Here is a 20062-nt window from a genome sequence, read left to right on the forward strand (position 1 = left end):
CCGCGGCCATTTTTCCCGGACACTGGGAGCCCGTGTCCCAGCGAGGTGAAGGGTAGCGCCCGCGATCCGTAGCAGCAGCGCAGCCGGCCGCTGGTGAGGTGCGGCACCTCGGGACCCGGTGGGTGAGTCTTTGCACTCGGCGCTCCATGAGTCTCTCCGGTCCCCTGCGATGAGGATACACTGCAGCGGGAATCAGTGATTTTACTATCTTGCACTGACTCAGTCATTGATGAAATCTAAAATACGGGAATAAGATAAGGATAGATGGAGGTAGGACACTTCTTAATAGTTACTTTTAGTTAGAACAAAAATGTGTGTTTTTCCCCCGCGATACATTGAAGTGTGCAGGAGCATGAGATCTGCAGTGTTCATCTTCCTCTGCATCTTCCTATATCTGACCGGAGTTTGACCTCAGACTGATCGGAGTTTGAATGAAGTTTGATCGGAGTATGATCGAAGTTTTCCAGCTAACGGGGTTCGATCGTCCCGGCCGCCGTCACCCGCATCCTCATCGCGGACGTGTCCTTTTCCCTGTCTAAACATGTGTCCATTAGCCTCTAATGCACTTCTGACGCTCTTTAAATCACTTCAATTGATATTTATTATCAGTCTATATACTCACTGTCGCTCCTGGCTTATATGGTTTGTCTCGCACAACCAGATCTTACATCGTTGAAGCGATGGCCGGTTATTGTACTTATTTGTACTCTGGGTGTTCTTACATTAATGAATGCTCTTCTTTTGGACGGGGGTGTTAAAAACATACATGAATTAAATGCCCGTCCGTTTGTGCATAATGTTAATCCGCATTAGGATTTTCCTCTAAACGGACTTTCTGGTTGTAAATACAGCAGACTGGGGGGGGGGGGGCGATAAGCCCACAAGCCCTGCTGGTCTGGATGCATCATATCCACAGTGTTTCAATTATCACGTAGTTTAACGTCCATTTCTCTGCAAAGGTGTGTAGATGCAGGTGTGGAGCATCGGCGGTAACCTCGTGCCATGTACGACCAGGGTTGCCAAGTCTAGTCAGCTTGCTGGCTTGAGATTTTCAATTCGAGACAAGTCTGCACACACATACACACGCACTAACATGTATGTAACCGTCTTATTACCTTGCAAATGTCTGTAGGGTTTGCAAACTACCCCAAAGCTTTTGATGTAGCTGATTTCAGGTTTATAGCATAATAATATAGATTTGCCTATAATATTTAATATTGAAAAGGTTTTATTGGGTGGTTGTCTGGTGCCCATAGTCTCTGAAGTGAAGCCATGAGCGTTTGTGAAGTTAGGTGATAAGCAGCATTTAGGGTGGGGGTTGGCGGTGCGCGCCGTTGTGTCTGAGGGTGTACACCCCCCCCCACTGTGTCTGCATCGTGCTTTAGAGGTAATTGGATATTCCCCTAAAACCATAAAAGCCGGCAGTTCTGGGCTCCTTCGTTTTCAGCTGAGGGGTGAGTGTTTGGCTTTTCTACATCACCCCCCCCCCCCCCCCCCCCCCCCCCCCCCCCCCCCCCCCCCCCCACCCAACCCAAACCGCCCCTCGTTCATCCTCAAAAGCAGCTGCGGATTTTTAATGTGGTTACCAGAGGTCTCTCAGTATGAGAACATGAAACTGGACATTTTGGTATTTTTGGTTTACCTTCCGTTTGCTCAGTGGGGAGCGTGGGGGGGGGGGGGGGGGGATGTGGGGAGTGGGGGCACTCTTGAGCACATCCCTCCTCCCCGTTTAGGGTGATATACCGCAGTCTGGCTGGTCCTCCGAAACCCTCGTACCACAGGACTGAACGTATCGTGAGTGAGTCACCAACACTCCCCCCCCCCCCAAGTGGAGGTTTCAGAAGAGCAAAATAACACCGGCTGCAGTTTCCTCATACCTCTCTCAGCTCACCCGCCCACCCCCAGTCCAGAAGACAGCATGGGGAGCCACACTGTGCATCTCTGCAGTGCTTTTTGCAAACTGCATGCAGGCAGTTTCTCGCTAGGGTCTCTCTTGGGACTTTTGTGTCTTGATTGCGACTCCATCTGAATCTGCCCACTTATTGGCAGGTTTGTGGGACTTCTGATTCCAGGCTTGTTCTTAAGCAGGACCCCCCATAGCTCCTGTTCCTCTATGTGTTCCTGCTGCCTCACGGAAAGCTCAGCCTGACTGGCCTGGTAATAGGAGCTTGACTGATAGCTGTATGCTTGTCGTGTCCGGTCTGCCTCGCCGGGGTGCTGTGTTAACGCTGGAGCTACATTATCATGCTAATGATCGGCCACAGAAAGATCGCAAAGCCCGGCACCGTGGCTGCCGATTGGCTAATTCAAATGACAGGACGCAGGAAGCTGCCTGTCTGTGGGAATGAAAGCTGCAGATGAATAGCAGGTGATGTAATCGACTCTAGGTGCGTCTTTTGGAGAAATGAGTGTGAAACTCAGAGTGTGTGGGGTGCTTCAGGGCCCCACACCAGGACACACACCCCCCTTGCTGTGTCGCCCCCGGTTTTTGGACAGGGCTGAAGCAGAACTCCTACCTGAGTTTGCGAGTGAGAGTCTGGGTTTATGGGAATGTCATGGCGTTAAGAAGCCCCCCCCGGTCTGCTGCTGTTTGGGGCTCCGGATGCTCATGGAAACGGGGCAGAGTCCCCCAGCTTATTCTGGCCCGCGCTGTTGGTGTGCTGGGGGGCTATTTTTAGTCACACAGCTGACCCCTTCTGGCTTGGTAGTGGTGAGGTAATCATTGTGAATAGAAGCAGCTGGGGAACAGGGGCTAGGGAGGGCGGGGGGCTGGGGGGGGTCGAGCGTGGTGTTACAGACATTATATTGCACTCCACCCCTCCATTTCCTGTCTCGGTTTCCAGCAAAATGTGGAGGATCTTGATAATGTCCAAATCCCCTTTTCAGAAGCTTTCAGAAAGAAACCGCTGTCTTCGGCTTTGAGCCAGACGCTGAGATCTCGGCCGCCGATCGGGCCTTTGTGGCGTGGGGCTCTGCGGCAGGGGACTGAGGAACATTCTGGATGGGGAGGCGTCTCCCTGCAGCCTTTCTGTGCTGATAGACTTCCTTACCTCACAAGTGAAGCAGTAGGACTGAGGCACAGCAGGACACACCAAATGTGTGGTCAAGTGACCATTTAACGTGTGGAAGTCCCTGTCAGGTCGCCCCCCCTCCCCAGTGAAGAGCACTCAGGGAAGCTCTCACTTGCCCGCTAGTTGATGTGTGTCCTCGTGGCTACAGCAGATCCCGGAATACTGCCTCCTGCAATCTGCACCGTGTCCGTTCCCTCCGTGGACTTTTAGCATGTAAGTGTTTCATGTAACTGATCTGGTGTCTGCTCTGTCTTTAGGCCGACATCCAAGCTAGAAAAGCACCCCCCCCCCCCACAGGGTGCACATCCCTCCTGCTTTACCTCTGTGCTCTGGTGACACATTCAGGGTGATTACTGTCAAAGTGAGTTCTGCGAGGTCCTCTTCGGTTCGGAGATGGCTCGGGGGTCATGTGACTGGCCACTGCATGTTGATTGGTTGACGAGCGGGTGGGCAACGCTGGCTAGCTGAAATGCAGTTACGCTGATAAGATGGGTGTTTGTTATTGCTGCTGAGGAAGGAAGTCATGTCTGAATGAGGGCGCGGCGTACATCGGGACACGCCCCCCCCCTTTAAAGTCCCACCACTTCCTGTTTCATCACCACACTAATCGCTGTGTTTACAGCATTTCGCTGGAACAGCATTTCCCAATCCGGTCCGCGGGGGCCCACAGACAGTCCATGTTTTTGCTCCCTCCGAGCTCCCCAGTCTGTGGGTCCCCGAGGACCGATTTGGGAAACATCGCACTGGAATAACCCCCTACCCCCCCCCGTGATGGATGGTCCTCACTCCTCCAAAAACAGGAAGTTGTGTGAGTCCTTCAGGTGACTTTCACCTGCTTTTTCTTTTCATCCAACGTCTCGGCCTTCATTCTGTCTCTCTGCGACCGTCCTGACGGGCTCGACAGACCCACACCACGCATTCCCTGACTGCCCCTGGCGTCGGCAACAGGGTAATTACGTGAAAGCAGACACTGCATCCAGAATCCAGAGGAAGGGTGTTCCATTGGGGGAGGGGAACAAATAACAGTGAATGAGGTCATAAATCATACGGCAAAGACAATGAGGCTTGGAAGTTCATCTATAAAAAAACAAACGGAGTATGAGAAATGAAATGCTGTGATGTAAATTCGAGTGCAGTAGGAGGTGAGGAGATTCTGTGGGCAGACCGGCCTCGCCAGGCTCTCCGCCCACATCTCTCACCTCAGGCTCTTCACCTGTGTGCTGACGACACGGCCAGCTACGCCTTAAGTCTTCGACTTCAGCACTTTCAGGGGGGCGGCCAAGAGCCTTGATGACTGTGCTGTCTGGTTTGGCAGAGACTGCCTTAAGCAATGGTCAGACCGGTTTGAAAGGGTCAGGTCAGGATCCAATGCAATGAGGACCGGGAGCAGTTCACAGGCTTAACGGACGGCCGCAGAGCCGCCTAGCGGTGGCTTGGGGGGTTGGTGCTTTTTTTGTTTTAAGCCACCACCCAATATGGATGGTTTCATTTCACCCAAGCATGGAAACCCACCGGTTCTTCTCCTTAACCACTCGACTGTGTTCAGTTATGATTTCTGCTCTGGACCCAAAATGTGATTAAAGACCTGTTGTTCTGTTCCCGTGGGGACATTTTTGTTTCTGTCCCTACAAGCGGTTACTTCATTTTATAAAAATCTGCGACTGCAATCAGAAAACTAAAAATGCCAAAGTCTTGTGTTTTGCTTGGTTACTTATGGTTAAGGTCAGGGCTGGGTAAGGGTTAATTTTTTTTAGCAAACTAACATTCCAAAACATTTAGTTTTTTTTATCAGTTAATATTATCTCTTTTGAGGCTCGTTGGCGCAGTGTTGGGAATCATTAAGCTGGAAAGTACTGGGAAGTTTCCTGGGTGCTTGGGGAGGGGGGGAGGTCACATTCCCTTATGTTTCATCGACCATAAATCCCAAGATGGACCCAGGCCGTACCCATCCTTCCACTCTGTGTTAAATTCTATTCTCTGCGTCGCCCCCTCTCTACTCTCTGTGGTACCTTCCATTCTCTGCGTTGTCCCCCTCCCTGCTCTCTGTGGTACCTTCCATTCTCTCTATCATCCCCCTCCCAATGCTGTGTGGTACCTTCCATTCTCTCTATCATCCCCCTCCCTGCTTTCTGTGGTACCTTCCATTCTCTCTATCATCCCCCTCCCTACTCTCTGTGGTACCTTCTATTCTCTGCGTCGTCCTCCACCCTACTCTCTGTGGCATTTTCCATTCTCTGCGTCGTCCCACTCCCTATTGTCTTTAGTACCTTCCATTCTCTCTGTCATCCCCCTCCCTACTCTTTGTGGTACCTTCCGTTCTCTCTATCATCCCCCTCCCTATGCTGTGTGGTACCTTCCATTCTCTCTATCATGCCCCTCCCTGCTCTCTGTGGTACCTTCCGTTCTCTCTATCATCCCCCTCCCTGCTTTCTGTGGTACCTTCTGTTCTCTCTATCATCCCCCTCCCTGCTCTCTGTGGTACCTTCCATTCTCTCTATCATCCCCCTTCCTACTCTCTGTGGTACCTTCCATTCTCTCTATCATCCCCCTCCCAATGCTGTGTGGTACCTTCCATTCTCTCTATCATCCCCCTTCCTACTCTCTGTGGTACCTTCCATTCTCTCTATCATCCCCCTTCCTACTCTCTGTGGTACCTTCCATTCTCTCTGTCATCCCCCTCCCTACTCTTTGTGGTACCTTCCGTTCTCTCTATCATCCCCCTCCCTATGCTGTGTGGTACCTTCCATTCTCTCTATCATGCCCCTCCCTGCTCTCTGTGGTACCTTCCGTTCTCTCTATCATCCCCCTCCCTGCTTTCTGTGGTACCTTCCATTCTCTCTGTCATCCCCCTCCCTACTTTTTGTGGTACCTTCCGTTCTCTCTATCATCCCCCTCCCTATGCTGTGTGGTACCTTCCATTCTCTCTATCATCCCCCTCCCTGCTCTCTGTGGTACCTTCCGTTCTCTCTACCATCCCCCTCCCTGCTCTCTGTGGTACCTTCCGTTCTCTCTACCATCCCCCTCCCTGCTCTCTGTGGTACCTTCCATTCTCTCTATCATCCCCCTCCCTGCTCTCTGTGGTACCTTCCATTCTCTCTATCATCCCCCTCCCTGCTCTCTGTGGTACCTTCCATTCTCTCTATCATCCCCCTCCCTGCTCTCTGTGGTACCTTCCATTCTCTCTATCATCCCCCTCCCTGCTCTCTGTGGTACCTTCCATTCTCTCTATCACCCCCTTTCCCTGCTCTCTGTGGTACCTTCCATTCTCTCTATCACCCCCTTTCCCTGCTCTCTGTGGTACCTTCCATTCTCTCTGTCATAGCTACTCTACCCTACTCTTTTCCACAAACCTGTAACTGCAGTTCCAGGACCTCACGCTTCGCCCTATCAGTCGCTGCCACAGCCATGGGCACGATGACGCTGGTGGTTCTGTTTGGACTGGACTCCACCAGTGGAAAGTTAAGCCCAGAGCCTGCGCCCTAAATACCAGGAGAAGTTGCCTTTAATTACTCTGCAGATCTGTTTTTCCTGGCTGCCCGGCCCGGATTGCGTGCGGGAGGAATGCACCGTGGTTATGGTAATCGCTGCGTTTAGTTTAATCTCGATTCGGGCGTCTTGTTGTGTGTGACATGCGGGCGGGTTGCTTAATCTGCGTTACACAGTTAGCGGCTCACGGCTGCGGCTGTCTGTGGGCACCCATAGGGGGTGATGTGCTGGAAGCCAGCAGTCCATCACAGTCTGTGGGCACCCAGGGGGGGCGATGGTCCATCGCTAAAGGCGAATGCAGCGCTGTGGAGTGGAGACCTCTGGAAGACACCAGGATCCAGGCGGAAAGTGGAGCAGCCCGCTGTGGCAGTGGGGACAGCAACAGACCCAGCTGACTGCTGGGTAATAACCTGGTTCCTGGTGACACAGAGGCAAGGATGCTGCTAGACACTTTGGGCCCCATGAAACCATATCGTACCGAGCACTCAGCCCAGACCAGTCTGATTATGTTCCACATTTTTAGGGCCCCTGTCCTATCTTTACCCCCCCCCCCTTGGTGGGGCCCCGTTGGGTGTAGGGAGAGTTGGCCACATAAAAGAGAAAAACGCAAACTGATTAAAAACACCAGCAAAACAATGAAGACCCCGCCTCATGCCGGGAGTTAAAAGCCCGCGGAGTTGGAGGAAGACCGTTTGTTTCCCATATGCACTGCCGTGCACAGGCTGCCTGGAAGCCGCCACTGACCACGGGTCGCGTTTTGGGGAGGCACAGACCCGGCACTTCGGACATATTCTGGTAGTCAGGGCTGGAGAGCATGGTGGGGGGATCTGCATGTATCCCTGCTGACGCGTCCCACTGGCTTCCTCTCCTGGCCCCTCCCTTTCCTGCTCCCGGCGGCCGGTGTCGCGTGTTTCTCCGCTGAGCTCCGCAGCCCATCTGCGTCACCGGCGCTGACCTTTGACCCGCGACGGCATCAGACAGGAAATCTGTGGCACTCACTGCAATCCGGGCTGCTTAGTCAGGTCTGGGAGGGGCAGCGTTTGTGGGGGGAACGACCAAACCACTTTACAATGTGCTCAAGGAGATCGTGTTTGTTTTGGGTTAAATGATGTCACACGTTGACTCTTTGAGACAAGGTACCCAGGCTTTGGGGCAGGATGAAGGTGGTGACCCCTCTTCAGGCTCGCCTCCGTAATACAGCCCCAGGCTTCGGGCCTACGACAGCCACAGCCTGTGATCGGCTTCCTCCCCCTGCGCTTGCAGATGAAGGCCTTCCCTCCAGGACTGTCCTTAATGTATCTGTTCTCTCCTCTAGGAGAGCATGGAGTCGTGAAGGTGGAAACGGAAGGGGCTGTCATTCACGTCGCCAGCAGAGGTGAGATGGGCCTCAGCTCAGCATTTTGTAGCCTAGACTGTATAGGCAGTGTTTCTTGTGGAGTTTGGCTGACGCCTCGCACATCCTGAGAATGTTTAGCTAGTTAATTAGTAAAACGTTATCTTCCCCAGCAAGCTACATGAGTGTTTAGTGTGCGGTGCGATATGCGATGTTTGTCCGCTTTTGTTGTGGGTCACACTCATGCTGAATGTGGACACTGGTCCCAGGAGTGCTATTGATATTTGGGAAGCTGCTCAAGTGGTTCCCAAGCCAGCATGAACCGCATCTCGGTTTCTGTTTCCATGATTAAAGAAGCACTTTTCCCAAGCAAGTTGTTATTTATCTGGAATTATAATTAGTAAGAATGAAAACCCAATGAAAGCCTGACAGATACATAGCTCCGCCCCCAGGATCCTCCACTCCAGTCGCTTCTTTCTGCCACCCCGGGAGACATGGAGCCCCAGAGCATGCTGGTAGTGCCTAGCCCACGGTACGAGGCCGTCACCCATCATCTGGAGGAGCTGTCGCTGCAGCCCAACTGCAGTCTGCCCCCCCTCGATCAGCGCAGGAACGGTGAGCACTTCATGACCTTTGACCCTTTTGTGATTTGTGTGGATGTGTAGGTGACCCCGTCCTGTCAGGCAGCAGTCCTGCCCTGCCCTGTCCAGCATGTGGTCTTATGGTTACTGGCCGAAGCGTCGATAACGGGGCCAACGTCTAAGCGGCTAACGGTAAACCTGCTGGTCTCCCTGGAAACCGCCAGGCCCAGAGCAGCTTTCCGGCCCTGTGCACCAGCTGAAAATGCACAATTACTGGGAATTACTGGGAATTACACAAGACCTGTGGTAATGGCTTTAAGGTGCGGCCTCGGTGCCCTGCCAGGGGAGCCCTGCTGGGACGGGGTCGCCGCCGTGTCCGGTCCCGCCCGCTCTGACCTCTGACTCCATCTCCGGCCCCCGCAGGCTGCCTGTCTCTCCTGGTTCCCATCGCTTAGGCCAGGACTGCAGTCTGGAAATGTTTTGCTGGCATGTGAATGCTGGTGGGGGGGCTGGCAGTGACCGCCCCCCCCCCCCCGTTCCCCAACCAGTGTCATGCTGACATTTTCACAGGCCCCTGGGGGGGGCGCCGCACTCAGCTTGGGAATACTCTCCTAACGTCTCTCATGGTTTCATTGCATCTGGATGGCAGGGAGGGGGGGGGGCAGGGAGGGATTTCTTGGTCTGAGAATAAATCTGTCTTTTATTATGCTAGTATGTCCATTACAGCGTTCCTCTCAAATAACCTTTGGTCTGTGAACCCACCCCCCAGAGAGCCTTTATGGGCTTTGCGGGACTCGGCCCGTGGCCTGGGAGGTGTCTGTGTGTGTGTGTGTATATATATTATATAATATTTAATTGCCTATTGTAACTTCAATGAAGTAATACTAAATTACATTAACGACTATTTCTAAAAAGCCAAAACCGTGTGACTCATTATGACCATGAAATCTGTGTGACCTGTCAACATCGCTGTCATCGTTGTCCTTTCGGCCGCCTCCTGTATTGCACGGCAGACAAGAATGCGCTTGGCGGGATGCGCTTGGCGGGATGCGCTTGGCGGGATACCCCAGCCTGTCGCCGACTTTATTGGTCAATTTGCTCGTCCGTCTCCCTCTTTCCACATGATGGCATCATGGAGGAGGATTAAATAAGTAGCGCCCTGTTAAAGCAAACCACCCACCCCCCCCATCTGCCTCCCCCCGCTGTGCCTGTGTTCATCACTGATGTGCCCCTGCTTCCGCATGACACACAGACATCTCTGCCACCGCCACACCCGTGTCCGTGGGCTGGGGCATTCCGTAGAATCGGGACAGGCGTGTCACGCCACTGTGCGAGTTTTTCTGGGTTTTTCCAGGGGAGTGTGCATTTAGCTCTGAGACGTTTCTGACAACAGTCTCATGACTCTCAGTACTGGGGGGCTTGTATTATGTCCAGTGCCCCCTGCCCCATTGCCTCCAGCTGTCGCTTTGTTGGTTGGCCTCTGTGTTTCTGACCTGCGCTTCCGGAAAACACCGGGGGGGAGCCCTTCCTCGCCCCAAAGCCGGGAGCCTGTCTGTAACGCTTCCTGTAGGTGTCCTTCTGGCTGGCTACCACTGGAGGGCAGATCGGGGCGGGGGGGTGGGGGGGGGCATCGTGGGAATGGGGGGCAGCCCATATAGGGTCTGGGCTTTGTGATCCACCTCGCATGTGTCCCCTAGCTTAGGGTCTTAGGGTCTAGCATCATTACCTGCATCAGTATAGTGGATTTTCAGGCTGCAATTGGCTCGAATGGTAGGAGTTTGCCTGTGGGAGTCAGGCCCAGGGAGGGGTTAACAGTGGCCACTCTGTGCTCCCACCCCTTTTCCCTGATTGGCTGAGCTTGGGCTGATTGGCAGCTGGGAGAGAGGGAGCGAGGGAGGACCGGAGCTTGGCTGTGAGAAGGGTCTGTGGTGTAGCCCAGGTTTGGGCTGCTGCCGTTGCTGCCTATCCTCCTCCTCCTCCTCCTCCTCCTCCTCCTCCTCCTCCTCCTAGTCGTCCCCCATCGCTGCCAGGCCGCCACATCCATGGGACTGGCTGCGCGGTGGGAGTGTGCTCTGCCCGCGCGCCATGGCCTGCCTTAGCGTGGAGACTCTGGCTGGCTGCCGAAGCACATTCACCCCAGGTACCTCTCTGCTCTCCTGTCACTCTGTCTCTCTCTCTCACTCTCTCTCCCTGTCCCTCTCTTTCTGTCGCTCTCTCACACTCCTCCTAAAGTGCCAGTATAGACAGGCATCTTATAGGATCTGCTTTTACTGCCCTTGAATGCCTGCATGTGTGTGTGCGTGTGTGTACGTGTGTGTACGTGTGTGGATGGATTATGTGTATATACATTGTGGGGGTGTGATAAAAATTTGTTATTTCGACCTTGTGGGGACATTTTTGTCCTCACAAGGGAGACTGAATTGTATACAAATCTGTGAATGCAATCGAAAAACTAAAAATGCCAGAAATCTGGTATTTTGTTTGGCTACTTATGGTTAAGGGAGGTTGTCATAGCTAGGATTAGGATAGGGTCCCCACAAAGCTATTAATAAAATATTTGTGTGTATGTGTGTGTACGTGTCTGTGAGCTTCTTTGAGTTTGTCTGTTCCTGTTAATTTGTATGTGTATGTGTGTGTGTGTGTGTGTGTGTGTGTGTGTGTGTGTGTGTGTGAGTGTGTCTCATAGTTGTGGGCCAGAAGCTTGTTGATCCATTAGCAGTAATCCTGCGTGATCCCCCCCGTGTTAGTTATTGTCTTTCCCAGGAATCCTGAAGAGGATATCAGTGTCTTCAATGTTGTCTGTGTGCCAAGGTGTGGCTCCGGTAGCTGTACTGGGTGCTCAGTAGTGCTCTGTGAGCGTGTGTGAGGCTTAGCGACAGCGATGAGGACCTCTGCCCCCCCCCCCATCCCGTCCACGGTGTTTCTGTGTTACCTGCACGCGACTCTGCCAGCCTATGTGGTTGGGAGAGGCTCCATGGCAAATGTCAGGTGTGAGCTCTGTAACACTTTGTGTTTGGATTTCAGGGTCGCTGTTGGGGAGCTGGGTGGGGGAGTTACTTTAGTAAGCTAAGGAGGCTGTTTCGATTAAACAGGAGAGGTGTTCACCTGTACGGCTGCCTGGGTCACAGCGTATGTCAGCGTGGGGCTTGGCTGAAAGGCAGATTCTTGGGGGGGGAGGGGGGTAGTACGGGGGGGCTCAGTCGCCTTGACCGTGACGGGAGCAGAGTCCACTTCTGAGTGTTTTTCTTTGGTACCAGTCATTCCTGACGCGGAACAGCCCCCCTTTTGAAGGCGCAACAGCGCCGCCCTCCAGGTCAGAGGCCAGCATTTCCTCACACGCTACGTCACCGACTGTGATTCATCGGCGTGAGACAGGAAGGTCTGGCGTTTCGCCGGCTAGAAACGTCAGCGTGCCAGTGGGGAGAGAGGCTCGACACCCCGCCCCATCGATCCTCATGCCTCGGTGCGGAGGTGGGGGGCAGGCTTCCTACTGGCCCCCGTCTCCGCCCCCTCCGATCTGTTTCCCAGGCCTCGTTCTCACAGCTGTGGGGTTTATTTTCGCCGGGGTGATTCAGTGTCCACATCGCATGCGACCCCGCGTTTCCCTGGAGACGCCCACCGCCTGGGGTTGCAGACGGGGGGACTGGGAAGGACAGGGGGGGGGGGGGGTCTGCATGACCTCCAAATCCTCGCTTTTGCCTGTTTCCAAATATTTTGCTGTCGAGGAGACATGCCCTTGTGTTTGTAAATGTTTAAATTAGACAGTGGTGTCCAGCATTTTGAGGAGGCGGGCTTAGGGAGGGGCCGCCAGGCCTGTTCTGAGTCAGCGTGTGCTGGGCGGCTTATGATGCCCGTGTCACACCTCACCATGGTTACCTGCTTGTCACCCCCCCCCACAGCCCTCCAGCTCCAGCTCCAGCAGAGACGCACACGGCAGCAGCTGGCAGACCAGGGCATCATGCCACGTGAGTATGTCCACACCTGCAGTACTAACCTCGCTCTCTAGGGGGTGCTGAGTACAACACTCCTTTAAAGGCAGTTTGAAATACAGTGTGTGCTCAGCCCAATCCTGCTTTTTTCAGCACATTTCTTGCTATTTGTTTGTTGTGTTGGGGTGTTAGGTGACATCCCTCTTGCTGGGTCTCAGGGTGGGGGGTGAGAGCCCTGTGTGTGTTGTGACCCCTCCCTCACTGATAACCTCACATGCCACAACACCCACCCACCCCCCCCCCAGCCTCCTCTGCAAGGATGTCCCCCCCATCAGCCCCCCGGGGATCCTTCAGAAAAACAGACTTCTGGAACATTCTTCTCTCGCAGCGGTGTGGTGACCCCTGACCCCGTGTCTTCCTCTGTTATCGGGAAGTGAGCCGGCCCAGATTCTGGGCAGGGCTTTTCCCAGACGGTGGCACGCTGGGGGTTTATAGCCTGCTGATCATCCCCCTCCCCTCCTGCCCTGCATCACCGCATCTGTCATGCTCTGGTTCCGCTCCCCCTTTCCCTGAAAGGCGTGTTATCCAGCCCCCATGTCAGCCTCGCTCCCAATCAACACGCTACACGTGTGTGCCACTCCTCGTCTGTGTCATTAATGTATGCATCTGCCGTGTGCGGACCTGCATCTCGGTGCACCCCCCCCACACACCACGGACACTTTCGGCGCCGAGCTCCTCAGCCATCGCCTCTGTCTGATGCGCCAGTCCCATCTGCAGTGGCTTGGCCCCCATCTCCCTCTACTTGCCTGAATGAGTCGTATCCTGTACGCCACTGCGGTCATGTTGAGGGCATCAGCAGCACTGTCACTCCTCACTGTAAACCCCTAACCCACAGAACACAAACCACAACCATGACCCTAAACCCGGACCGAAACCATAAACCGCCACTGTCACTGTAAACCGTTACTCCATAACCCTGAAACCCCACCCTCCGTCCCTTAGCCCTGAAGAGCCCGGCCGTGTTCCATGAACGTATACGCAGCCTGGAGAGAGCCCGGGTAGGTACGGCGCCCCCCCCAGGCAGACACGCCCCGGCGCCCCGCGTTGGCACGCCTCCTCAGTCCTCGCTGTCCCTGTCCGCTTCACAGACGGAGAATTTCTTGAAGCAGAAGATCCGGAGTCGACCACAGCGTTCCGAGCTGGTGCGCATGCACATCCTGCAAGGTGAGGCCATCGCCACGGTGACCTGGCCTCGGAGGGCTTCCTGAACCGTTCCGTCCCTGACGAGAGCCCCCCGCACCCCCACAGAGACGGCGGCTGAGCCCTCACTCCAGGCCGCGCAGATGAAACTGAAGAGGGCGCGTCTGGCTGATAACCTTAACGAGAAGATCTCGCAGCGGCCCGGCCCCATGGAGCTGGTGGAGAAGAACATCCTGCCTGTGGACTGCAATGTGAAGGAGGCCATTTCCGGTAGGGGCTGCTCGGGGGGGGGGCGCTGTGTCTGCGTTCAAGAGATTTAAACTCCATGTAATAAGTAATAAGTGTTGTACAGAAGTGAAACTTCTTCGAAGTGACCCAGTGCCTTCAGTCCTCTGCCCCCTGCTGCCCCATCCTGGCGAATGTTGATTAATAAGCTCCGCCCCCGCCGGGCATGCTGATCCCCCCCAGGTGGCGAGGTGGAGTACCCCCGGACACACGACGTATACACCTTCGACGAGGACAGCGGTGACACCCCCTCCCCGGAGCAGCCAGCCAGCCAGGAATCCCAAGGCTCCTCCGCGTCACCCCCGGCCCCCAGGCCTGGCGAGACCCCCCCCACGGCCCCTGCCCAGGTGTCCCCCCGCCTCCCCCATTGCTCCATTAGGTTATCACGGGGGGGTTTAGCAGCCACCATGAAGGCCGCGCCCCCCACTAGACTTTAATCAGGACTGGACCAACAAATAAGCCAGCCAGGCGGCTGCTTGGGGCCCGGTGGCCCCCCCATCTGATGGTGCCCTGGTTTTGTCAGCCTGATTTGCCACGACGCCTGGAGCTCTTTCCATCTCTCCCTCGCAGCTCTGCCCGGCAGCGTCCCAGCCCACTCCTGACCTCCCCAAGCCGCCCCTCCTCTTGTCCTCCAGTGAGCAGCCAGCGGGTCATGTGACCACGTCCCCACAGAAGCCAGGCCCAACCTTGGTGAAGGTAACGTGTGTACACACACACACACACACGCACACACACAGGGATACACCCGGCTGTGCTGTAGCAGGATGGAAAGTGCAGTCGCATAAAGGGGTTTTCTTCGCCTCCCTGTACGCTTGGGGTCGTGAACCCTTGTTTCCTGCCCCTTTCCTGTCCTGACCTCCCTTTTCCTGCCTGCCCAACCTATGGTAAAGGGGTTACCGAAATGCATGGTTATGTCGTGGGGGGGGTCCCTCTCCACTGCTTCACACCCACTATATTCTCGCCTGCGTTTACGAATTCTGCCGCCCCCCCCGGCCAGTGTTTATCCTTAATACTCCCTAGCTGCGATTAAATGGTCGATTTTTCTGTCACCACTGAAACTGAAATTCGGGATCAGTGGTTCCACGGCGATGTGACATTATGACGCCACACGACCCTTTCAGCAAAGCCAGCCCAGGCTGCCCAGCGACAAGGCGCGCAGCAAGAAGGGCAGGGAGGCGCGTCCGCGCGTCAGGAAGTTCAAGTACCACCAGTACATGCCACCGGAGCAGCGGGCTGCGACCGGCCAGCCCGCCATAGACTCCTGCTACACGCGCCTCCTGCAGCAGCAGCAGCTCTTCCTGCAGCTGCAGATCCTCAGCCAGCAGCAGTGTAGCGGCTACCGGGCCGCGCTGCCCATCGATCCCGGGTACGAGCCGCCACCACCGCCCTTAATAAGTGCTTTGCTCCTCCTCTTTTCTTCGACATCCGTTTTTCTCTTCCCTCCAGGCCGGCAGCTGATGGGCAGAAGAGTCCGGGGTTGGTGTTGCTGCCCACGACAACCCCCCCACACCCCAACCACAAGGCCGGACCGTTGCCAGCCAAACTAGACGAGATGAAGGTGCAGTTCAGCCGGGCCAGCAGGGGGCGCCAGAGCGTGGTGAACTGTGCGCTGACTGCACTGGTGAATTTGTGTGACTCTGAAGGCTCTTTGTTTGCAGGTGGCCGAGCTGAAGTGCGAGCTGAAGCTGAGAGGGCTTCCTGTCTCGGGCACCAAGGTGGATCTCATAGAGCGCCTGAGGCCTTACCAGGAGAGGAGTTCGGCCCCCGACACCATGGACACCCAGCAGGGGGCAGCAGAGAGCGCCAGCTTGACTCCCCCCGGATCACCGGGTGCAGGTGTAGAGGAGACTGAGTCCGCGCATGGCTCGCCCGTGGGGGAGGACCCTGGGCCGTCAGAGAGGGACCAGCAGCTCCACGAGAAGGAGCGTCAGATCGAGGAGCTCATGCGGCAGCTGGAACGTGAACAGCGGCTGGTCGAGGAGCTAAAGATGCAGCTGGAGGTGGAAAAGCGCCACCAGCAGGGGGAGCCACGAATGCCCTCCCCCGTGAAGGAAGAGGGTGGGGTCTCCCCGAGCTGCAACCCCATCCACATGGCGACACACAAGCAGGAGAAGCCGCTTGCTGGTGCCCCCCCAGGACAGGACCACGTGCCCATGCTGTCCCAGTTCCTCATCAGTCACCAACCTGGGGCCTCGATCCTGCTTCCTGTTCCCCTCCCAGCCCGCAGCAGTGGCCTGCAGGTACAAGCGTCACGTTCCTGGGTACCTCTGCTGCTAAATCACCCCTTAGCATTAGCGTTAGCACTAGCATTAGCATCACGGTTTACAATACCTGCGGGGTTTCGCGTTTTGTGTTCTCCACCCAGCCACAGCCATCCCTGCAGGCTGCTGTGTCCACTCCAACCCCAGGTCTCATCCAGGCCTCCATTCCTCCGATGCAGCTTCAGGACATGGAGGCTTTGGCGGCCCAACCCCCCAGTGAGGTCCATTATATGGCCCAGGTGAGCACACCTTTAACCCCGCCCCTACCCCCTCACCCTACCACGGTCAGTATCTCACCACGCTGTTTATCGATAAAATTAAACACAGTTTGCACTTGCCTTCTGGGTGTCTCTTTGGGTAACAGAGTGATCACACCATGCTATAAACATTCGCTCAGCGGTCGTGTGAATGCCCTGGCGGCTCTGAAGCGCACGACCCACATAGCTGCCGGCCTTTGGGGACCCTGCTATGTACGCTGACCCCGTGGGGGCTGTCGGGCCCCGTTTGCGGGAATCCACCCATATCTCACATCAAAGGTGCCAGAGAAGAATCTGAGGCCAGGGCTCAGAGTGGGGGGGTTGGGATGAAGCAGACCAGGCAGCTGGCGGCCGCTTTGCGGACACAATAATGGTCCGAACTGGGAGCAGAAACCATCATGACTGAGGGCCAGGATGAGGTTCCATTACCAGAAGAGTCAGAAGAGGATATGGTTTGGATATACATGATGGGGACACAGGAGGGAGGACATGATGGGGACACAGGAGGGAGGACATGATGGGGACACAGGAGGGAGGACATGATGGGGACACAGGAGGGAGGACATGATGGGGACACAGGAGGGAGGACATGATGGGGACACAGGAGGGAGGATATGGTTTGGATATACATGATGGGGACACAGGAGGGAGGACATGGGAGAGCGCAGTGTCCCTGTCCCTTCACAACCCCCCCAAAGGATCCCTGTTACCCCCCCCCAGTATGTCCTGCTATGTCGAAGGTAACTCTCATCACAGCCCTGCCCCCCCTTCCTCCCCACAGACCCTCCCAGCAAGTTCTACCCCCGCTTTCCAGTACACTCACAGTGGCCAGGCTGTGACGGAGGTCCCCCAGTGCTTTCTGCAGTCCCCCCCAGACAAGCAGCCATCTCCTGGGCGTTCCCCCAGCCAGGCGATGCACAACGGCCTGGCGAAGCAGGTCTGCCCCGAATGCAGAATGAACACTCCTGTTTAAACCGTCTGTGTGTGGCAATTTAATAACCCTAAGCCCCTCCCACAGTCTCCCTCCCAGCCCACCTATATCCTCCAACCAACCGCCTTCACCAGCCACGCCCCCAAGATCAAAGACCCACCCCGCTATGAAGAGGCCGTCAAGCAGACCCGTGGCTTCCAGGCCTCCACACAGGTAGGGGGCGCTGCAGTGTACACAGTCATACAAGATATATAATCTGCACTGACACTTCTCCTGTGTTACCTGCTCAGGTTTCCATGGCGACCAGCCAGCAGATGGATGATCTGTTTGACGTCCTGATCGAGAGTGGAGGTGAGACCCCTTGGTGTCACAGACCCCGCCCCCTGACCCCTGACCTGCTCACTGGGCATGTACTTTCTGTCCTTTACTGACTCCCGCATCTCGGGCACAGAAATGTCGCCCTTCACCCGACAGGACCCCCAGGCCCCGGCCAAGACGCTGACTGCCTGTGTCACCACGCTGCCCGTGGGGATGGTTCTGTCGCGGCCCCCACCCCAGGTTCACGTGGCCCCGCCGCCTTGCCGCCAGCCTGCTCTTGCTCCCTCACTGCCCCTGATGGATGAGCTGGACCACCAGCTGCTAGAGCCCCCCCTCTCCCCCATGGACACGTCCTCGCTGTGCCTGCCCCCCCCCTCCTTCGATGGCATGGACTGGATGGACCTCCCCCTTGTGGGACCCCTAGGGGCAGCCCCAGCAGGGGGGATCTTCTCCTCGGACATGGATACCCACGACCTGCAGATTCAGTGGGACTGAGGAGGCGGAGTTAAACCAAGGATTGCGTTTCATGAAGCAGCTTGAAGCACTTTCTGTTCTTTCTCTGGGATGTTTTTTGGGCTTTTCTGGGCCTGAGATCCTCAGCAAAAACAGGAAAATGTTCACGAACTCACAGACTCACACACACACACACACACCTCCTGCCTGCAGCCGAAGACACAGGCTGCTCCTGCTAAGGGCGCCTGGTCTGGGGAGCACCAGAAGAGGCCGATTAGGAGTGGGGGGCTCCACAAAAACACCACATAACAGAGCTGTTCTCTCCAGGCCCCAATTCCGTGTTTTGGGTCAAGCTGTTCCCTGGTCCCGCGCTGTCTGGATAAATCCCAAACCGTTCTGGACGTCAGAGTCTCTCTCCCGTCACTTAAGGGCTTGTGTGTGCAGCATGACCTAGACGGGGTCACGACTCTCATAGACACGCGTGACCGTATCACATCAACACGGTGGACCATCTGGATCAGGAAGAATGAGGACGTGGTTTGTCATGTTTTATAAGTCACTTTTAAAGAAGCCGATCCGTTTGCTCATGGAAATACTGCCAGGATGAAGATGACCCTTCCAGCTGCACACATGCCCGGTTTGGCCGCTCCGTGCCCTCGGTAAGGTGCCCGGAGCTGGAGGCGTGGCCCGTTTGCCTGGAGGGGTAACGGCAGCCGAATGCTAAGCTAAGACTTAGCGAGGAACCCGTCACACTGTGCCAAGAGACGCCAGCAGCTGATTTGCATGTTTGTATAGTCATGACACGAAAGGAGATTAGTAGCAAAATTGTGGTCTCACCGGCGTCCTATTCAGGGCAAAGTTTGCAAGGGGGGTGGCTAGTCAAAAGGGGAGTAAAAATAAATAAAATAAATATATCATGGCTTAGTGGCTAAACAGATTTGTCTCCAGTAGGATGTTGGTTCAAGTCTTCCAGGTAGCACCCAGGAAGTTAGCTGCCCAGAACAGTTCCCGATATAGAAACTCAGCTGTATATACACAGGCAAGATTATCACGTGCTAAACCGGCCGTACTGTAGCCAAAGGCAGGACATTTAAACTCACAGGTCACCTTAGCCTGACCGTCAGCTTCAGATCTCAGCTTCACCGGGCACTTTTCTACCTGAATGTGTTCATTTTTCTTAGTTGAGGTTGGGGAGCTATATATAAGAAGTATTGCATTGCCATCTAGTGGACAAACTCAGCAGTGAAAGTAAGTCAACTTGCGCGATCTGTAGAGGCTCCTAGTCACTTTCTGGACTCAGGTGACCATGCTGGGGACGCGGTGATCAGACGGTTCTTCTACTCTTGGTTCTTCCTACTTTGCTCAAGGGCCCAGAGGTCATATGATTCTTCTGCCACTTGTGGGCTATTACCCCACTACCTTCTCAACACAGACAAGGACTTCTGGACCAGGGTCCCCTATGCACCCCTCTTCCTGTAAGGAGGACGTGACGACTGGCACCTTGCTGCACACCTTCCCACTGCTCTTGTTACGCACAGAAAAGTTGGGAGATCTTTCCGGAAGCTGGAAACACGCCTGCCCCTCGCACCCTTAAACTGTGACCAGGGTTGGGCCAGGATTGGCACCCCCTCTCCCTCCCCCCAATCAGGGACCTCAGTGGCCTTTCCTCAGTGCCTCTCACATGTCCGAACCCAGCCGGGATCCTGCTTCACTTCCGAATCGTTATGATGCCAGCAATTTGCACATCGTGTAAATAATTTTTACAAACAAATGTCCTGCATATTTTTATATGTCCATCTTAAAGCCACAAGCCGTATTATGACTTTGGCTTCTGAAGGGTTTGTATCTCGTCCTCTTGTGGTAATAAATTTCATCAACATTCCCAGATGCCGTGTCTGATTGACGTCCGGTCCCGCTGCGATTATCAAAGCCCCCTCCACCTCTGTTACGCCAGTCA

The 20062-nt window shown here is 55.2% G+C and overlaps 1 protein-coding gene across 2 annotated transcripts; it reads left to right on the forward strand.

The window, feature by feature from the left end:
- Positions 1 to 7292: 7292 nt before the first annotated feature.
- mrtfbb (myocardin related transcription factor Bb) lies at positions 7293 to 19990 on the forward strand. 2 transcript variants are annotated; one of them, XM_048990848.1, is made up of 17 exons: positions 7293 to 7579; positions 7873 to 7932; positions 8343 to 8505; positions 12371 to 12436; positions 13403 to 13458; positions 13549 to 13624; positions 13709 to 13870; positions 14069 to 14232; positions 14456 to 14581; positions 15007 to 15251; positions 15332 to 15443; positions 15544 to 16125; positions 16251 to 16385; positions 17185 to 17340; positions 17422 to 17547; positions 17625 to 17685; positions 17786 to 19990. In XM_048990848.1, the coding sequence occupies exons 3-17, from the start codon at positions 8385 to 8387 to the stop codon at positions 18145 to 18147; spliced, it is 2550 nt and encodes an 849-aa protein (XP_048846805.1). In that variant the 5' UTR covers positions 7293 to 7579; positions 7873 to 7932; positions 8343 to 8384; the 3' UTR covers positions 18148 to 19990. The 2 variants fall into 2 exon arrangements, with proteins under 2 accessions (XP_048846805.1, XP_048846806.1); XM_048990849.1 differs by lacking the exons at positions 7293 to 7579; positions 7873 to 7932; positions 8343 to 8505 and adding an exon at positions 10430 to 10611.
- Positions 19991 to 20062: the final 72 nt, after the last annotated feature.

This window comes from Brienomyrus brachyistius, chromosome 22, assembly GCF_023856365.1.
Source record: "Brienomyrus brachyistius isolate T26 chromosome 22, BBRACH_0.4, whole genome shotgun sequence".
Taxonomy (NCBI): Eukaryota; Metazoa; Chordata; class Actinopteri; order Osteoglossiformes; family Mormyridae; genus Brienomyrus; species Brienomyrus brachyistius.

Excerpts from the sequence above, each read along its gene's own strand:
- mrtfbb (XM_048990848.1), top strand. The coding sequence starts at position 8,385 with ATGGAGCCCCAGAGCATGCTGGTAGTGCCTAGCCCACGGTACGAGGCC. Across the intron at positions 16,386-17,184 it reads AGGTCCATTATATGGCCCAG|ACCCTCCCAGCAAGTTCTAC; the intron begins GTGAGCACACCT and ends TCCTCCCCACAG. Across the intron at positions 17,341-17,421 it reads ACAACGGCCTGGCGAAGCAG|TCTCCCTCCCAGCCCACCTA; the intron begins GTCTGCCCCGAA and ends CCCCTCCCACAG.